The 19,041-nt window shown below is 54.9% G+C and overlaps 1 protein-coding gene across 4 annotated transcripts in view; it reads left to right on the forward strand.

Moving 5' to 3' along the window:
* Positions 1-19,041, forward strand: part of PAX5 (paired box 5) — a 158,562-nt gene that overhangs the window by 121,782 nt on the left and 17,739 nt on the right. For all 4 annotated transcript variants that reach the window (XM_070431181.1, XM_070431184.1, XM_070431183.1 and 1 more), the window contains exon 8: positions 2,533-2,634. In XM_070431181.1, the coding sequence (XP_070287282.1) occupies positions 2,533-2,634 (102 nt within the window). The remainder of the gene's footprint in view (positions 1-2,532; positions 2,635-19,041) is intronic.

Below are 19,041 nucleotides of genomic sequence, written 5' to 3' on the forward strand. Positions count from 1 at the left end.
GAAGGTCACAGGTCGGGGACACGGGTTGAGGAGGGCCTTGGAAGCCAAACTGAAAAGTCTATACCGAGTTGAACAGGCAGCAGGGAGCTGGTGAATCCAGAAAGGTGTTGATTCTAGGCACTCGTGACCTGGCAGTCTCAGCAAACTTTTTATTGGTTCCCGTAGATGAGCTGATTTGCTTGTGATTTTCCAGATGGAAGGTATAGCCAACGATTGATAATTACAATGTTTATGTCTCTCTCTTGCCTTCTTGTACTGGCTAAACTTTCTGAACAGTTTTCAGTAACGACAGGTTTCCTTAACATGTTCTTGACTTTCATAAGAAGGCTTCAAGTATTTCACCAGTTAGGTATGCTGTTGACTCTAGATTTAAGATCAATATCAGATCAAAGCAGTATACTCCAATTCTTATTTACTAAGAGGTATTTCGAGGAATTAGTATTGAGTTTCAGCCAATGCCTTTTCCATAGCTTTGATATAATCACATGTTTCTCCTCCTTTGATACATTCATATGCTTTCCCAACCAATGCTTTAATATCGATCATCCTTGTATACCCAAATTAAGCCTTTTTTGGTCATGGTATAGTATTCTTTTTCTAATATTACTTGATCAGTGATATTGATTTTTTGCATATATATTAATAAATGAACAGTTTGGTAACAGAAATATGTGTCCCTTGAAGATATGTAATACTTTAAACAATAAAATAAAACTTAAAGAAAAAAGATCTTGCTCAAAACAAAACCAAAAAACTTGTTCAAGAAGCTAAATGACTGAGGCATCTTATTTTTAAAAATAATTTTAAAAAACTTTTAATGTTTCTTCTAAGGTTATTAGGCTATTCATATTTTCTACCTCTTCTTGAGTTAATTTTGATAATTCGTGTTTTTCTAGAAAATTCTACTTCAGTTGAGATTTCCACATTTGTCAGTGCGGAGCAGCCATGCATTTCCAAATGGTTTTTAGCATCATCTCTTCCATATCTCTGGTTGTATCTTCTCCTTATTCCTAGGTTCATCTATCTTATTGGTCTTTTACAAATAACAATTCTTGGTTGTATTTATTGTTACGTCTGCTTTTCTGTTTCCTACTTTGTTATTTTCTGCTTTTTCCTGATCCATTCCTTCCTCCTCCTTTCCTTAGGTTCATTTTATTGCTTTTTAGCTGGCTTCTTGAGTTGTGTGAGGCTTTGGTGAGGCACTGATTTTTCAATCCCATGCTTTTGGAATCAAGGTTTTAAAGCATGTGTAACAGAGGCAGAAACTATTGGGGTTCAGTCCCCGTTGAAGAAAGAACCCCATCCCAGGAGCCAGAGAGCTGGATTCCAGTACCAGCCTTGCCTCAAATCAGCTGAGTGTCCCTAGGCACGACCTTCCTCTCTCAGGACCCTCTCATCCATCTCAGGCAGCCAGGCGAGCTCCCCTGCACCAGGCCGCCTCTTATCAGGACAACACCCTCCGTCCCCCAGGAGGCAGATATGGCTTCCTCTGATGTGCTCCTGGCTCTCATCCCAACACACATACCCACGAAAGCTGTGCAGTTGAACTTCATTCTGTGTGATGGAGCCAATGAGCAGTGGTGACTGTGTGGCTGGAAGGCCAGGCGCAGCCTGGGCGTCCCAGCTGAGACACGTGGAGCCTCTGGACACGGGGTCAGAGGCACGGCCAGGTGCACGTGCAAGGCAGTGGAGTGGGGTGGCTAACCATGTGGACTTTGACCTTCCAATGTCTCATATCCTGTAAAATGGGGTGGTATCAGTGCCTTACCTCATAGAGTTGTTGGGGGTTAATTGAGTTAATAATTTAAAATACTAAGAACAGACCTGGTGTCTTGTAGTTTCCATGTTAGCATTTTTGGCTTGTCGTTGTCATTAATAGCATGGAGGCAGGGGGTGTGGGCGATGAATGAGGAGTCACCCTGCTCTCCAGAACCTCGCAGCCTGCAGAGGTGGACACGCTCTTGCCAGCGTCTGCCTCCTGGTCCCAGTGCCCAGCACAGTATCTGGTATCAGGAGGTGCTTCCTGTGCCTTCACTGAATGAGTGACCGGCTCTAGCTGAAGGCAGAAGAATTCAGTGAGGACCAGAGCTGTGGGGGTTTGAGGCGGAGGGAGGCGTCTGAGCTGGTCTCTGAAGGCGGTGATGTTGGGCCGGTGCAGCAGGAGCAGAGGGTGCTTCACGCAGAGGGCACAACAGAGCAAAGGGGTGGCGGTGGGTGCTGAAGCCCAAGTCCTACTGGGGGCAGAGAGCAAGGTGAGCCGGCTGGAGCTCCAGTTCCCAGGGACACAGCAGAGCCATCCTGTTCCTGCTGTGTGGAGCCAGGGTGGCTGGAGGTGTGCGTGTGCGTGTGCGTGTGCGTGTGTGTGTGTGTGTACGTGTGCGTGTTGTTTCCATGCGAGTGACGTGAGGAGCTGGGGGCATGTTGGTGCTCAGTGTCCAGACGTGACAAATGTGCAGACGTCCGGGGAGCGGTGGACATGAGCAGCTGGCCGCGGAGACGCTCACCCTGTGATTTGTTGCTTTGATTCCTCAGGCCGAGACTTGGCGAGCACGACCCTCCCCGGGTACCCTCCGCACGTCCCCCCCGCCGGACAGGGCAGCTACTCAGCACCGACGCTGACAGGGATGGTGCCTGGTGAGTTTGCATTGTTGGCGTCTCCACAGCAGGCAGCGGATGGGGTTTCGGGGGGGCATCTCCCCGAACAGCCCTGGTGACCTCTGTGCTTCTGAGAAGTGGACCTGAATAAATCAGGCGGAGGTCTGCACTCTCGGCTTCCTCTGCAGCCAGGCCTGCCGTGGGGCCAGGACCAGCCAGTGGCGGCACCCGGGGGGACCTCAGAGAGAGGGTGGCTATTGGCTGTCACTCAAACAGTCCTCATTGGCCACCTGGGAAGTCTGAACACAGAGGGGTGCGGGACCTGGTCGAAGGTCGCCCAGCCTGGGGAGTGAGGGCCCTCCCCATCCTCTCCTCCCATCTCCCTTCCCCACCCGCTCCATGTGACATGAGCACAGGGAGAACCCCTGAGGAGCTCCCCATGGCCTCACGCTTTGGAATTGAGGACCATGTGCTCAGGACAGACAGGAAGCTGTCTGGTGGGTTTGTCACTGGATTCTAAACTGAACACCCTGTGGCCCTTGAAACCTGCTCCCCTCGGGCCGGCAGCGTGTCGGTTTCTTTCAAGACAGTGGAAGGGAGGCCACCACGCGCCCTTCCATGCACAGCACAGCACATGGCACTGTCCGCGTGCGAAGGGCACGAGCACGGCAGGGGTACCCCAAGTATCCGCTTTTTAAAAGATGCTTAAAGACATGATCAGGGGAAAGTCAGGTTGAAGGGTTGTTACACTTCTTTTAAGGGCTCGTGTGGTCCCTTGTTTTGAGTCATTTACGGGGGCCACACGACTTATTCCGTGCTGGGGGCTCCAGGGGCGCTCCTCTCCCCGCACACACTGCTGATCTCTTGGGCGTGTGGAAAGCCAGCTGGTTATTTCTCCCCTCCCCACCCCAGGGACTTCTCTTTGGAGCCTCACAACAGCTCTGAGAAGTAGGCGGGTGGATCATTCACCTGCTTTCTTGCTGAGGAAATTGAGCCCAGAAAGGGGTTGGGATGGGCCCAAGTCAACCAGCAAGTAGGAGTCCTGACCAGTGTGAACCCCGCTTAGACCCAGGCAAGAGGGACCTACTCAGGCCCCGTAGGCCCCGCCCCTGATTGGCCATCTGCAGGGCCAAGGGGATCTGTCCACCTGGTCCCCGAGCCCCTCCTCCTAGCCCACCCTAGGGGTCCTGTCCAGATAGCACCAGACTCTTCCAGCATCTTCCCTGACTTACATCACAGGCATCTGCACCCCAGGGCTGAGGACTGGCTCTTCGCGGGGGTGTGGACAGAGCTTGGGTGTAAGCGGGTTTGGGGAAGGGAAGGGAAGCAGGGCAGATCGTAGCTCAGGTGGCTCTCCCACGCAGCCAGGTCCTGGCACAGATGCCCAGGGGTCCCGGAATTCTAAATTCACTCCTGCTTTCCAGGTTATTACAAAGATGTGTTTAACAAGGTAGGAGGACGGAGCATGTTTCATTTAACGGTTTGTTAGCTTGATTTATGGCTTTCAAATATGAGACATATGGGAAGTGGCCTCCGTGTGTACTCTCGCCCTGGGCCGTGCCAATGCCGAGAGGCCTGCCAAGGTCACACCTGCAAAGCCTTGGCCTTTTCTGCTACCAGGATGGGCCCGTGCAGAGCACAGGGAGCTAGCAGGCATAAGGCAAACAGGTGGTGGGACAACCCCCGCCCCCACTCTTCCCAACTGTGAGCAAGCTAGGGCAGCCTCGGGAGATGGATCCCAAGCCATCTCCATTAACGGCCCCTCGAGTTTATGCAGCATCTGAATGAATGCAAAGCGCTTTCCTGGGAGCCCTCGGATGTTGCCACCCTGCGAGGTGGGCCGGTCTGGAGTGTAGCCCCCGTTTTCCAACAGGAGAAGCCGAGGCTCAGAGCAGGTAGGGAGTTTTCCAAAGCTGCACAGCTTGTGTCTGGGTCTTTGCCGGTCAGTTCAGCATTCCTGCCTGTGTCTGTGCTGCCAGAGGGTAGGCGGCAGCATATTGGCAGCTGAGGCCACCAGGTGCCCTGCTGCCTCCCCACTGCCAACCCCAAAGAGGCCACGTTCAGAGAGCAGCCGAACTTTCCCGAGTTTACCCAAACAGAGCCTGCCCTCCTGCCCCCATCATTACTCCAGCCCTAATTACCGGGCGCAAAATACACCTGGCCATGGGCCTGGCCGTGCCCCGGTGGGAGCTGATGGCAGCTCCTTGCCCATTTATGGTGGACGCAGGTAGGCGGGGGCTGCCACAGGTTGGCCCAGGGCGTGGTCCCCTGAGACTCTGTTTCCAAAGCAGAGGCAGGGTAAGTGCACAGTGTACTCTTGTGCGTGCCTCTCCCCTCCCTTTCTCTTTTCTCCTTTTCTTGTTTTCTCTTCTCACATACCCCAGCACTGTCAGGGCCAGGAATCCATACGCGATGGGCACGGTCCTTGGTTCCTGTTCCTCAGTGTCCAAATCGCTGTCATGGCTTTGGGACTGTCGCCAACATGATTTCCAGATGTGCCTCTTGGACAGCTTCAGGGACATTGCGGGCTCTTATGCAACGGTCTTTGCAGGAACTGCCCCAGGGTTGGCCCACAGCTAAGATGGCCCGCCTTTAGCAGAGCGGGTCCTTGGCCTGCCACTCAGGCATCTCCATGGTCTGGCCTCAGCTTGCCTTTTCGGCCTCCTTTCCCAGCCTGTCCCCAGCCCTGACCGCTCCTGGTTCCCAGCACAACTCACGCTTCCCGGTCAGTGTCCCTCTTGATTGTGTGCCCTCAGCTTAGACCACTTCCTACTACAGCCTGTTAGGATCCAGTGTCACTCTTCGGGGCTGAACATGCATCTTACCTGCCCCATGAAGCCTTCTGGCGTGGCCTCCTCTGGGGATAGAGCCTTGCACTTGGCTTTGTTGTGCCACACGGCCCACTGTGTTTGTGGCCCAGCTAGCTGTGCCACTGGGAGGCGACCTCATTGAGGACCAGGCCCTCTGCTCTGTTTTCTGCACTATTCATGGACCTTAGCACATAGTAGGTCCTTTTGCTAAGGGAGGGAGGCCCCCCAGGGCTGCAACAGACAAGATGCTATTTGACGGGAGGCCCTCGGACAGTGATGGCGAACCTATGACACGCGTGTCAGAGGTGACACGCGAACTCATATTTTTGGTTGATTTTTCTATGTTAAATGGCATTTAAGTATATAAAATAAATATCAAAAATACAAATCTTTGTTTTACTGTGGTTGCAAATATCAAATAATTCCTATATGTGACACGGCACCAGAGTTAAGTTAGGGTTTTTCAAAATGCTGACACGCCGAGCTCAAAAGGTTCGCCATCACTGCCCTAGGAGTATGGTGGGTCCTTCCAGTCCTGGCACTCTACTTGCCATGGATTGGGACACATCATTTGTAGGTGCCTTTCAATTAAATTTCTCAGTTAACTGACAGCTTTATTTTCTTGACAGTAGGAGGTGAGGGTGAGGGTGAGGGTGGAGCAGGAGCTTGGGCCAGTGAGGGGGTCTGGAACAGCAGTAAGAGGCGAGCAGAGACAGGCCGGCTGCACCCTGGCAGGAGGAAGGAGAGGCAGGTGCGATTCCCTCTGCTTCCAGGGCGCGTCCCCGCCCCGCTGCTCCCACGTGACTGGCCCAGCCTGCCCTGCCCCTTCTCATCCCTGTGGGTTTCACCTCCTCAGAGGGGTCTTCCCTTTGACCCCAAATGTATTCGTTTCCTATCGCTGCTGAAGTGAGTTACCGCAAACAAGTGACTTAAAACAGGATAAATCTGCCGCCTCTCAGTTCTGGAGGCCAGGCTCTCACAGGCTAAGGCCCAGGGGCAGGCAGGGCTGTGCTCCTTCTCCAGAGGAGGGTCGTTCCCTCTCCAGCGTGTAGATACTGCCCAGATCCCTTGTTCGCGGCCCCGTCTTCATCGTCATCTGCAAAGCTGGCAACATGGGGCCGAGTCTTTATCCTCACGCCACCTCGCCGGTTCTCTCTCCTGCCTCCCTCTTCCACTCATAAGGATCCTTGGGGTTTTATTGGACCCACCTGGATAACCAGGATACTCTCCTTATCTCCAGGTCAGCTAATTAGTAACCTTAATTCCTTTGCCACAAAACCTACCATGCTCACAGGTCCCAGGGTTAGGACGTAGGCGTCTGAGGTGGGGGGCTGTTATTCTGCCTACCACACCATCTAAGCCAGCTGCCCACCCCCCCACTCCTCTCTTAAAGCGTCCTGTTCTTTTCACTCGTGATTCTAAGCACAATGGAAGGAATTTAATCAGTGCTTGACTCCTTCCTTGCGTGCCTTCCCCTCAGGTCTGTGCAGTCCACAGGGTTGCACAGTCACAGGCTGTGTCTGTCTGTTCACCGCCGTGCCGCAGTTCCTGGCTGAGTGCCTGGCCCCGTTGAAATAAGAAGGGGGGCTTTGGGCTGGGCTGCAGTGAGAGCTCAGCCCAATGCTGGCACATGCAGCGAGGATGCTGGACAGCGGCCTGGCGAAACAGGCAAGGGCTCTGCCTGGTTCTGAATCACCGACCTGCTTCTCACTAGCTGTGTGACTTGGGGCAAGTGATGTAACTTCTCTGTGCCCTCGTTTCCTCCTCCTCGGTGAAATGGGGATGATGCAATAAGAGTGAGCATGAAATGAGGTACTATGTGTAAAAAGCCTTAGAACTTTGCCTGGCACATATCAAGTGCCGTATAGGTGTTCTTTATCATGATGCTGCTGATTGTTTATAGAGGGGACTGAGCTGGGTGCAGTGGTGAGAAGACAAGCCTAACTGGCATGCCTAAAGCTGGCCTGGCCGAGTTGGCATTAAATTGAGAACTGCCCAGCAGAGCTCATACCCCATGGATCAGTGGGAGCAGCAATTAGAGAACCCACAAAAGTGTTTCCAGGCAGGAGTGGGGCAGACGCTGAATGCTGCAGGTCTGGGGAACGGAGAGGCACCTGGGGTTGGTCTGATTGAAAAAGGTCTCTTGGAGAAGGGGGGCCTTAAGCTAGGCTGTGGCAGGTGTCCTTGGCCATCTGAAGAGGAGGCAGGGGGTGAGCCCAGTGGTGCAGTGGGTTCACACGGGTGGGGGCATGGCCGCCAGCCCAGGCTGGGTGAATGGGGTTGGCGGGAAGGGGGCCTGATTGAGGAGAAGGCTGGTGGCCAGCACGATTAGGTTTTGGACTTGTCAACTTTTGGAGGCCAAGCAGACATCCAGGCAAAGTCCCTCTGCAGACAAGTGGCAAAGCAGGTCAGGAGTGCAGGGGCAGGGCCTGGCCCAGAGAGAGGGAGAGTCATGGAGTTGCCCCAGGAGAAGTGGCAGGGGAGAGGGGGGGTTACTGTGGAAGGCATGTGGCTTCACCACTGCTTAGCTGTGTGACTTTGCACAAGCTGCAAGACCTCTCTGAGCCTGCCTTGCCTGCAGTAACTGAGGCCCCAGGCCTGTGAGGCAGGGAGGGCACAGGTCTGGAGGGGAGGAGATGTGGATTTCTTTTGTCCACCTTTAGCCCCTCCCGACTTTGAGCATGCAGGCTTGGGGGCTGGGGCCTCAGCACCAGGCTGGGAAGCGAATGCCTGGATTGTGGCCGAGCTCAGCCAGACCTCAATGTGTGATCTGTCTTGTCATTTCCACCCTCTGCACCTCCTTGGGCGGGTGGACCAGGGATGCGCAGAAGTCGCCTACCTGTTGATCGTTTCTGACTCTTTGCTGCCCTCTCGTGGCCTCCAGTCACTCTGCCACACGAGGAACATGGAATTGACCCCAGGAACGCCAGGCACGGCTAGGATGAAACGGCAGGTGGCTGGTCATTTGTTCATTCATTCATCCTTCAAACATTTCCTTAGAGACACTGGGTGCCAGTTCTGAGCTAGGAGCGGTGTTACAGACTCAGCTCCTGCCCTCAGGGAGCTCACAGTCTAATTGGGGGAAACATAAAAAAATCAACCTTGCATGGGCATCAGGGTGTGACCAAAGCCTTGGGGAGGTGACAGGGACGAGCAGGAAGGGCAGGCTGGGCCTCCTCCAGCACCGAAGCCTCAACCCCTGGAAACCTCTGGGGCCTGAGGCGGTACAAACTGCAGCCTTGACAGGTGGCAGGCTCTGCCTGCAGATCTGGATGGGGTCAGAGGTGAGGCTGCTGTGCCTCCCAGGATGGAGCACAAGGGCCTGGAATGGTCTGATCTGGACAGTCTATGTGACCGGCCCCGGGAACCCTGCGTTGAAGTGACTCTGGGACTGGAGAGACTCGGATGAGATGTTTGCTGCAGTGGGAAGAAAACAGTTGCAAAAGCAATGACTTCCAGATGGAAAGCATGACGGTTCCACTGGAGTTTAGGAGACCTGGGTTCTGATTCCAGCGACCAGAGCATGCAGGGGGGACATGGCCTTGGAACCTCCTGCTCTCGCTTAAAACAGGAGGCGGGAGCTCGGGGAGATTGGATTGGATGCTCTGTAGGGGGCCTTCTGGTCCTGCCATTCAAGGGCTTCTCAGGCTGTGACTTCCCTGCCTGCTGGTGTCACCCCCGGGCTGGACTGGAGGGCTCCCTGCCACCTCTGTTCTAAGTGGGCAGCAAATGGTTTCGGGTTCCCTTCAAGTCTGGGCTGTGAGGAGGGCAGCGAAGTGGGGGCAGGTTGGCCTGAGGCAGAGAGGAGTGTGGGTGTCCTGAGGAGAACGGGTGACCTTGCTGGGCACTGGGCCCTAAGTCCTGATGGCCAGTCAGCTTCCAGGAGCTGCTAAACCCTCAGGACTGGCCAAGGGCTGCAGCCCAGGTGCGCACCGCTTTACAGAGCAGCTGCAGGGGCGCTGGCCTCAGCACTGGCCACACAGGAAGTGGCAGAGCAGCCTGACCCCGAGCCCCCGGGGCTTGGGGGCTCTTTCTGCATTGCTTCCGAGCGCCACTTCTTGCCAGAGGGTCTTCCAAGACTGCTGGGTGGCCTTTCTGCCTGGCTGTGGGGTTGAGTCCTGGTTAGGGCCCTGGTAAGAGACAGCGCCCTGCAGGGTCCAGGGCTCAGAACACCTGCCCAGGTCCTGCAAACAGTAGGCGCTCAATGCATGTAGGTGGCATTTATTTGAATATGAGCATGCCCCTCCCTACCCTGTCCAGTGCAGAGCTGAGGCCCAGAGTCCAGCTGCGTAATAAACAGGCTTCAGCCGACTTCCACGCCCCCGTTCGCTCCTCCAATATTTGCTCTGGCTCCTCTGGAAGACGCCGAGACAATGGCCCTTGTTACCCTCTGTTTGAGTTATTTATTTTTTTCACTTTTCCCTCCTTCCCCTCTCGGGGGACTCGCCTCTCGCCCTCATCCCTCATGTTTTCCCTTTCACTTGACTGTCATTCTCATTGTCCTCCCGGGGCCGGGAACGCAGGGTGACAGGCAAGGGGAGCCCAACCGGGCCGGGAGGCTGGAAATATAGTCATTAATGGGACCCGCGAAGCCCAGATGTCCTCCCTGAATGCGGGTAATTTGTTTTTAATGAAAAACCACGCGGTGACCCTGAACAAATGAATTTTCTTTATAAGGAGTCTATGTGAACGGCACAAATAAAGGACCCGGATCGGGGAGACTTAGATCCAGGGTGGAAAAAAGAGAGAAAGGAAGAGGGAAGGAGTGGAGTCGAAAGGAGCAAGAGGGATGAAAGAGGGAGGACAGGGAAATTTAAAATGACAGCTGTGCTATCATGTCCTTTTGTCTAAAGAGCCCGCTCAGGTCACGGGCGCCCTGGGCATGGTCCAGGATGCTCGACAGTCATGGCCATTCTGAGATCTTGTCCACAACGATGCGAAGAATAGGGACCCCCCGTCTGGACAGATCTCTACTGTGTGCAGGCCTCTGCGGTGTGTGGCCTCGGAGGTCCCCCCTGCAGTGGTAGGAGGGCATGGCCATTCGTCCCACTTCACAGAGGTGAAAACCGAGGCGTAGGAAGCGTGACTTGGTGACGGTCACACAGCCGGCGCGTGGTCGGATGCAGATGGCGAGGGGAGGGCTTTGCCAGATTGGAGCTTGACTCTCAGAAACACGTGCTAACATTAGAGATGGCTTCCTCTGTGTGACGGGAGAGAAGCGGCAGCAGGGGCAGCTCAGAGGCCCCGGGGGGCACCGGGTCTGTACAGAGGAGTCTCAAATGGAAGCGAATCCCCAGGGTTCCTGGAACTTTCTTCCCATCAGGGCTTTGTGAACATGCAGACTTTCTGGGAACACTTTGGGTGGGGAATTCCTGGAAAGAGAACTCCCCGACAAGGAGCCAGAGACCAAAAAAAAAATGGCTGCAGGGGCATTGGAAGCTGGAGACCAGACATGGGCCACCCACAGCACCAGGACGTTTTGGGGGGAATGTAGAGCAGGGAATGGGACCGCAGCAAAGGCAGTGACTCAGCAGAGGTCCAGGCTGAGGGCCTTGCCCTTGGAATGGGGGAGTCTGCCTGAAGGAGGAGCTTTGAAGGCCTAGGTTGGGGCGCATCTGTGTGGTGTGCGGAGGGGTCTGTTCTAACTCGCGCCTCGTGGGGGACTCCACTCCTCCTTCCGTCATGGGTGGACAGGGCTGGACGCTACCGCTGTTTAGAACTCAGCCTGGGAGTGCACGGATGAGGCCAAGGAAAGGACTTGTTCAAGGTCACACGGCATGTCAGAGGAAGAGCCAGGCTCTTGCTGTGGTAGCAGCCTGCCCTGTTGTCCCCTCTGGGCTAGTGGGAAATATCAACGTCCCCCACTTCCTAATCCCCCCCCCCCCCCCGCCCCACCTGCTCTCTCGTATGCTTCTTGGGACCTGGCCAGCTGCAGAGCGTCTCCTGGGATGCAGGAGGGTCTACCCAGCACCCGCCAGAGGTTCTGCCAGGACCCACAGGCCATGCTTAGGCCCGGGTCCTCTACGCTCTGTTTCTCCCCAGAGTCAGGCAGCTAGACAAGACGGAGTGAGTGTTTCCTTTCCCTGGGTTCGGGTTCCCTCTGGAAGTTGTGACCCAATTAGAAAACCAGACAAATAGAAAAATCTGGCCGTGTCCCGGCTGAGGTTATAAAGTCTCGGCTGGTGTGTCGGTCTCTGCTTCCCACTCCTGGCTGTGAGCTTGGCCGGCGCAGGCTTCCTCCGCCACCTGGAGCAGACCTTCCCTGGCGCTGTGCTTCTCTGTAATGGATGGTTTATTCGCTGCTGACTTCCAAAATGATTGGAGGCAGCTTCCTGACCTTTTAATAACACCAGCCCGAACCTGAAATCCCCGTCATCCAACAGGAGGCCTGCCGATGGGTCACACGGAGAGGCTCGGGGAGCTGCCGGCCCCACCGCGAGGGGACTGGCTTCCAACAGGTCCCCACCACCGCGCCCGGGCTCTGAGAGGGCCCTGTGCCTGGAACTACCCGCGCTTCGCTGTTGGGAGCAGCTCGTATTCTTGGAAATAGTTTCTGCCTGGGTATATTCCAGAGCTCACTTCCAAAAACATACTTTTAATCAAAAAGATCACTAGAAAAGCTGGGAGAAATTGTGATTTCGACAGTGGACCATTACAGACTCCAGAGGGAGTTGCCAGGGGCCAGATGAACTCCTCTGGTTAGGTCTTGGATTAGTTACACCACCAGTGAGCTGACCGGGTGGTGTCTCTCTTAATTGTCCTCATTTGTGAGATGAGTTCTGGCCTCCCTTCCTCCCCACTCTCACTCTTTAGTAGTCTCCCCCTCCCTCCCTTATTCACATCCTTCTTTCCTCCCTCTCTTCTTCCTTCACTCATTCACTCAGTCAGTCATCAGACAATCCCCGAGCTCCTCCTGAGTGCTGAGCACAGAAATAATTGAATTTCGCAAGACCCAGGAGTATCTCTGAGGAGAATCGCCCATGTTACCTGCTCAGAATGGAAAGAACCCAGCTTGAATGTGGTGGCTTGTGGGATTTCTAGGCCCCGGACTCCTGGGGGACAGCAGAGGGTGAGGTGTGTGGGGTGCAGGAGCCAAGGGTTTGCTTGCTGACCGGAAGGGAGGCTCTGGCCTGTGGCCAGCTCACCCTGGGTCTCCCCGGGAAGCTCCAGGGTAGCCTGGTCCCTGCAAATCTCCATCCCTGGCACGGGTGCCAGGCCCCTGTGTACAAACAGGAGGCTCCGTACTTAGGAGCGGGGAGGAGCAGGGAGCTGCCCTGAATGGCTGCCTGCTTTGGAAATTTCTATGCATTTGTAATAACAAAATTACCATAATTTGCTCGTTAACGCAGCTAGATCAGTCAAGCATTGTTCCATCGCGGGTGGGGAGGCCACTGCGCCTCTCTCTGTACACGCTACACACCCAGCCAGCATGCCAGCCCGTTAGAGCGCTGGAAATTAGCATGCAAATGGTCCTAATTCGGTGGGCGAGCTGTCAGGCAGCGCCTCTCTGGCCTTGTCTCTGTGAAGGCCCTGACAGCCCAGCTCCAGCACCGGCCCACCCTCCTCGCTCCAGCCAGGAGGGGCTCCGAGGGGCACCTCCAGACTGACAGCTTGGCGGCCTCCCTCCCTCCGTCAGCGCTATCAGGCCTGGCGGCAGCCTCCCCGGGGAGCAGGCAGGGCCTGCCACCATGCTGGCCAGACTGAGGAGGCAGGCGGGCGAGTGGGCTGGTGGGGGAGGCTGGCCAGGGCTCAGGTCCACCAGGCAATGGGGCAGTGAGGGTGGAGGGGTGGCCTCCAACTCAGGGCTTGGCTGGGGCGCAGGGATCCCGTGGCCGGTGGGTTCTGAGAGTGTCCCCGCGGGAACTCTGGGGTGCCTTCTCCCACCTGCACATCCATAAGGGGCAAGTTCAAGTCCTGCCGGCTCCTCTTCTTTGTGTTCCAGGGTTGACCTTAACATATCCCTGCTCTCCTTCCCGCACACCTGCAACATCACTGCCGAGTCTATGCCCAGGATCCCTCCAGCTGTGAAGGAGAACTGGGGAGGCTGAGAGGTGTGTGGTGCAGGCAGGCACCTGGGACCAGGACTCAGCACCTTTGGGTCTCAGTCTTCCTCCAGGTTTACTAGCCTTTGGGGAAGTCACCTCCCCCCTCTGGACCTCAGTCTCTGAATTGTTATGGTGGAGGCATCTTGATGGTCTTCCTCCGGAGCCATCCAGAATAGGAGGGAGGAAGAGGCCCGAGTAATGGACATCTAGTGGGAACTTCTGTCAGGCAGGCCCTGTGCTGACTGCCTTTCGTTTCCCAAGCTGCCCGCTCTCGCAGTAACCCCACCACGCCAGTGTGGATGTTTACCTGCTTCACAGAGGAAGCGGCGGAGGCCTCAGCCCACACAGAGTCACAGAGTCCAGTCTTGCTCGCCCCAGAGCCCTTCCAATAAGAGAAAATGCAGGCCCCCGAGAGCCAGCCACGCTTCCTCCCTGACCGTGACAGGCCCGGCGATGCCACCTTGCAGGCAGTCTGTGCCTCTTCCCATGCCCAGCACATCCTCGGGGCTAAAGAAATGAGAACCCAGTGGGCCCAGCTATGACTGCCTTTGGGGATCCACTGTGTCCATCCTTACGTCCCCCCTGACGTGTGACACAAAGTGAAGAAACGACTGTGGGAGGAAGAGGGGAAGCCACCGGGCTTACCTAAGGTTTCCCCAGGCTCTTTCTCGGGACCTTGCTCCTTCCCCCCAGGAGGGGAGGCAGCCCACACCAGGACTCAGGGTTGGTGAGTGGAGAGCAGGATGGATCTCACATGCCCACAGCTGGTGGTCCTTCTGCGGTGAACAACCTGCTCTCCCCTACATGGCTGCCCTGCCCCCTTTGCCTGTTTTAAGGGAACCTTTCTGAGTCTTTTTGGCTTTCAGATAAGTGGGGAGATGAGAGAGACCCGCTGGCTCCTGGCTGCCTGGGGAGCAGAGGGGGCCCCTGAGCCTGAGCCTCCGCTGCACCATAACACCCCTCGCCCCCAGCACAGAGTCGGGCACGGAGCAGATGCTCCTGAAGGCTGGAGAAGCCACACTGAATAACGTGTGGGCCAAGAGGGAAGATAAACACCACACACACACACACACACACACACACACACACACACACATTCACACACAGACATAGACAGACACACACACATTCACACACATAGACAGACACACACACACACAGAGACACACACATTCACACACAGACATAGACAGACACACACAGACGTAGACAGACACACACACACATTCACACACATAGACAGACACACACCCACACATACACAGAGACACACACATTCACACACAGACATAGACAGACACACATTCACACACATAGACAGACACACATTCACACACACAGACATAGACACACACAGACACACATTCACACACACAGACATAGACACACACAGACACACACATTCACACACACAGACATATACAGACACACATTCACACACACATTCACACACACAGACACACAGATGTGAAGAATGAACTAAAAGCCATCCAGCCTGCCTGCTTCAGACCAAACGCCTTGAGCCAGGGGTTACTTCATTTCCATGTGCTTTTCCTTCTCACCTGCCCTTTGGTTTGTTTGTTGGGACCCTGGCATGAACCTGGTGGAACTTTAGGTCTCCATGTACCAACCTCTCAACAGCTGCCCTCGGGCTGTTCTGAGCGTCTCTTGGAGAGCAGGTCCTGCCAACACAGGATCCAGACAGACCCTCTGAGGACAGCTCAGGGACACATCCATTCCCACCCCAGAGGGCCGTGCAGGGGACTCTGACATTCCCTGGATGAGGCCCGACTGGGGCCTGCAAACTGCATTTCTGCTCCAGGAAGACTCTCCCTGGCTCCCCCTAGTGGAGAGATGGGATGCATCACCCTCCGCATTCCTGGTGTGTGGCAGGACCAGACAGGACCACTTCCTGCTGCCACACCCCTTCTCACCACAACCTAGTAGGCACCTTGGTGTTCACTTCTGTTATAGGCTCAGGGAGAAGAAGGGCATGTCCCAAGGTCATGCGGAGCCAGGACTAGAACCCAAGGTACTTTCCCCTCCACCCAACAGCCCCCATCTGGCCTCACTCCGTGAGTGTCCTTGGCTTTGGCCAGCAGACCATCTGCCTGCAAGACCACACAGCTGGCCCTTCCCAGCCTCCAGGCATTAGGCTCCAATGGCCAGAGGTGCTCACTCTGTGTGTGGGTCAGTCTTTCAATAAATATTTGCAGCAGCTTCCTTAATGGCCTCCCGACTACCACTCTTGTCCCTTTTAGTACATTCTCAGCATAGCAGCCAGAGTGAGCCTGTTAAAATCTGAGTCAGGTCATGTCCCTCTTTGCTCACTCAGAGTAGAGGCCAAAGTCCTGATATGATCTCCGCTTTTATACTTCTCTCCTTGACCTTATCTTCTACCTCTTCACCCCTTACTTCTCTCCAGCCAACAGACCGCCTCATTCACCTCCTTGCTCCTCCAACACACCACCCACAGTCCTGCCTCAGGGCCTTTGCACGTGCTGTTCCCTCTGTTTAGAGTGCTCTTCTTACAGATACTCACATACTACCTCTCACTTCCTTCATCACTATATTCAAAAGTCACCTCTTCAGTGAAGCCATCCCTAGTCACTTTACCTGAAATGTTACTGCTTTATGTTTTCTCCTTACCACACACTGTATGCTTTATTTTTATTTATTTGTCTTGTTTGTTGTCTATACCATTAAAGTATAAGCTCTCTGAGGGCAGGAACCTTATCTGGTTTGTGCACGGCTGTATCCTCAGTGTCTGCAACAATGCCTGGTGCTCAGTGAATATCTTGGGAAATGAATAGGTGGATGAAATACTGACCGCTGTGTGCCTTGCATGGAGATAGACACACACAGGGTCTCCCCAGCACTCCTGTGGGCTCTTCCACCTAACCCTGCATTTGCTCCTGTAGGAGGCTTCTCCACTCCTCCTTCCTTGGCCCCCGATATCACACCCCCTCTCCTCCCAGGTCCCTCCCTACAAAGCCACCTCTCAGCCAGATCTGTGGGCCGGTCCCAGAAAACACAGATGGAAGTTTGCTTTAGGGAAGGAGAGATCTCCATCAGCATAGCCAACTTCAGGGCTGACCTACTCACTGCTCTCATGGGGAAACTGAGGCCTGGACTGGGGAGGGGCCTTGCAGGTGGGACTTCACCGGGGCCCCTGCCTCCGGGTTCAACCTTGGCAGTTGTGAGAACTGGCCTGAGGGGTGGCCCTGACTCAGCTCCCTCCACAGAACATGTGCCTTGTCAAGTTTGCTGAGTAATGGTGGTGGCTGCCCAGGGAAGCATCTCAGAAGTTTGGACAAATACTCACCCCTGACCCCAGCCAGAGATGCTGATTTTACTCATTTTTTAATGAAAAATCTTCATGAAAAAACAAGCCCCAGCCCTGCCTGGTGTGGCTCAGTTCGTTGGGCGTCAATCCGTGCACCGAAAGGTTGCAGGCTCCATCCCTCGTCCGTGTGTGTGTGTGGGAGGCAACTGATCAATGTTTCTCTCTCTCTCTCCCTTCCCCTTCCTCTAAAATCCATAAGCATGTCCTCAGGTGATTTAAAAAGGCAATAAGCCCCAGTGCATTTTCAACAGTCATGCAGCCCTTGTGCCGTGTGCCAAGAACTGAGTTAAGCATCGAGTAGTCCCCACACTTTTTGATTCACAGAGGGCTGGCCTGGTCTCCTGGGTTTCTTAAGCTCCTCAGATGATCCTAATGGGCAGCAAGGTTTGAGAACCACCAGCCTGGGTCACGGCACGTGACTCCTGCCCTCTGGGCCGCTCCACTGTGGGAGAACAGCACAACATAAAGAGAAAGGGGCTGTTGACCTGGTGAGGAAAGGTGAGGAGCTGGGAGGCTGCATCTCCTCCAAGGCAGCCTCAGGAGAGGGCACCCCAAGGACTAAAGGGGGTGCAGGTCCTGAAGGAGAGGGGGCTACTGAGACCCTGAGGCCAGCAGCAGGGAGGTGGGGTGCCCTCGGAGCCCTTCGAGGCCAAGGAGCGGGCAGCAGAGCAGGAGCTGCCAGATGGCCCAGCAGAGCAACCTCTTTGGCCTCGTTCTTGACCCTGACGTTGATAGAGAAATAACTTCCCAACCCTCCTCTGCCCAGGCTGCCTCTCCTACCTGTATCCTCGGTCTGGCCCCCCGCCACCGGGGATCCGAGTAATTTATGTGTGTGTTGTCCCCTCCCGCAGACTGCGGGCTCTTGGTGGGCAGGGACCGTGTCTGATTCATCTCCGCCTCCCCTAAGCCCTGTGCGTGGAGGCTGGAGGTGTGTGGGATGGAGTGTGTTCCTGGGGGCGCACTGGGGCTCAGGGCCTCTGTGCTGCTGAGCTCCCAGTGCACAGCAAAGCCCGCGCTTCGAGGTGGTAATTGTGGAGGTAAATCTTGTCTGGTCTTCTCACAAACACTGGGTGAGGCATTCCATAAACATGTCAGCAGCAGCATTAAAATTTGATGGCAGGCGGCACAGGTCGGGACTAGCACCGTGACTTCCCAGCAAGGTATGACACCATCACCTTCCTTTCATTAGTCAGCGGTGGGGACGCTCCGGACTCCTTGCCGAGCCGGGCCCAGCCAGGGGGAGGCGATTTCTTCAGAGGAGGACCCCTGGCTGCTCTGAGGGACAGGCCAAGGTCTAGGCCACAGAAAAGTAACTCAGCTTTGGGCTGACATGGGGCTGAGAGGAGGCCCCGAGGCTCTGGGAGCGTGCGGGAGGTTGGAGGGCCTCCAAGCTGGCGGGGGCTGGGGCCGTGTTTTAAGCGGGAGCTGGTAATGGGAGCTGGGGACTTGTTTCAGCTTTATAGGCAGCCAGGTGGGACTTGTCCCTTTGCCCACAAAAGGCCTCATAGAACACTTTAAAGGGGCAGTGGGTTGGTCTCATTTAAGCGAGCAAAGGGTCACTTGGGCAGGAGTGAGGGAGAAAGAGTATTCCTAGTGGCAAACAGACTGGAAACCCATCTTGTCTACTTCCCACCCCGCCAGGGTCCGGGCTAAGTGAACCTGAAAGGGACACGCTCACGATCACAGTTGCAGAGACAGATAGTTCAAGACTTTCCCTATAATCAAGAATTTGGAGGACTTGTTGAAATGTGGGGGGAAAGAAATCATTTTCATTAACAAACACCCCAGCCCTGTCTGGTGTGGCTCGGTTGGTTGGGGTGTCAATCCGTGGACTGAAAGGTTCGATTCCCATTGGGGTGTGTGTGGGAGGCAACTGATCTCTCTCTCTCTCTAACTCTCTCTCTCTTTCTCTTTCTTTCCTTCTCTCTAAAATCAATAAGCATGTCCTGAGGTGAGGATTTAAAAAAAGAAGCAACAAGCCCCAGTGCATCTGTTTTTTCCAACAGTCACACAGAGCACGTGCTATGTGCAAGGACTGAGTTAAGCATCAAACAGTCCCTCACACTTTTTGATTCACAGAAGACTTTGGAATATCGTTGATATTACCTAGTCCTGTGAGTGCTGACCTGCCACACTGCAAACAGTGACTCAGGTTCAGAGAGGTAAAGTGAAGTCTCAAGGTCACTCAGCTAAATGGCGGAGGGCCTTTGACTGGGACTGGCCTGCAGTCTTCTATCACCTCCGT

The sequence above is a fragment of the Myotis yumanensis genome, unplaced genomic scaffold (assembly GCF_028538775.1).
Source record: "Myotis yumanensis isolate MYYU_CA2020_CCGP unplaced genomic scaffold, mMyoYum1.0.hap1 SCAF_12, whole genome shotgun sequence".
NCBI lineage: Eukaryota > Metazoa > Chordata > Mammalia > Chiroptera > Vespertilionidae > Myotis > Myotis yumanensis.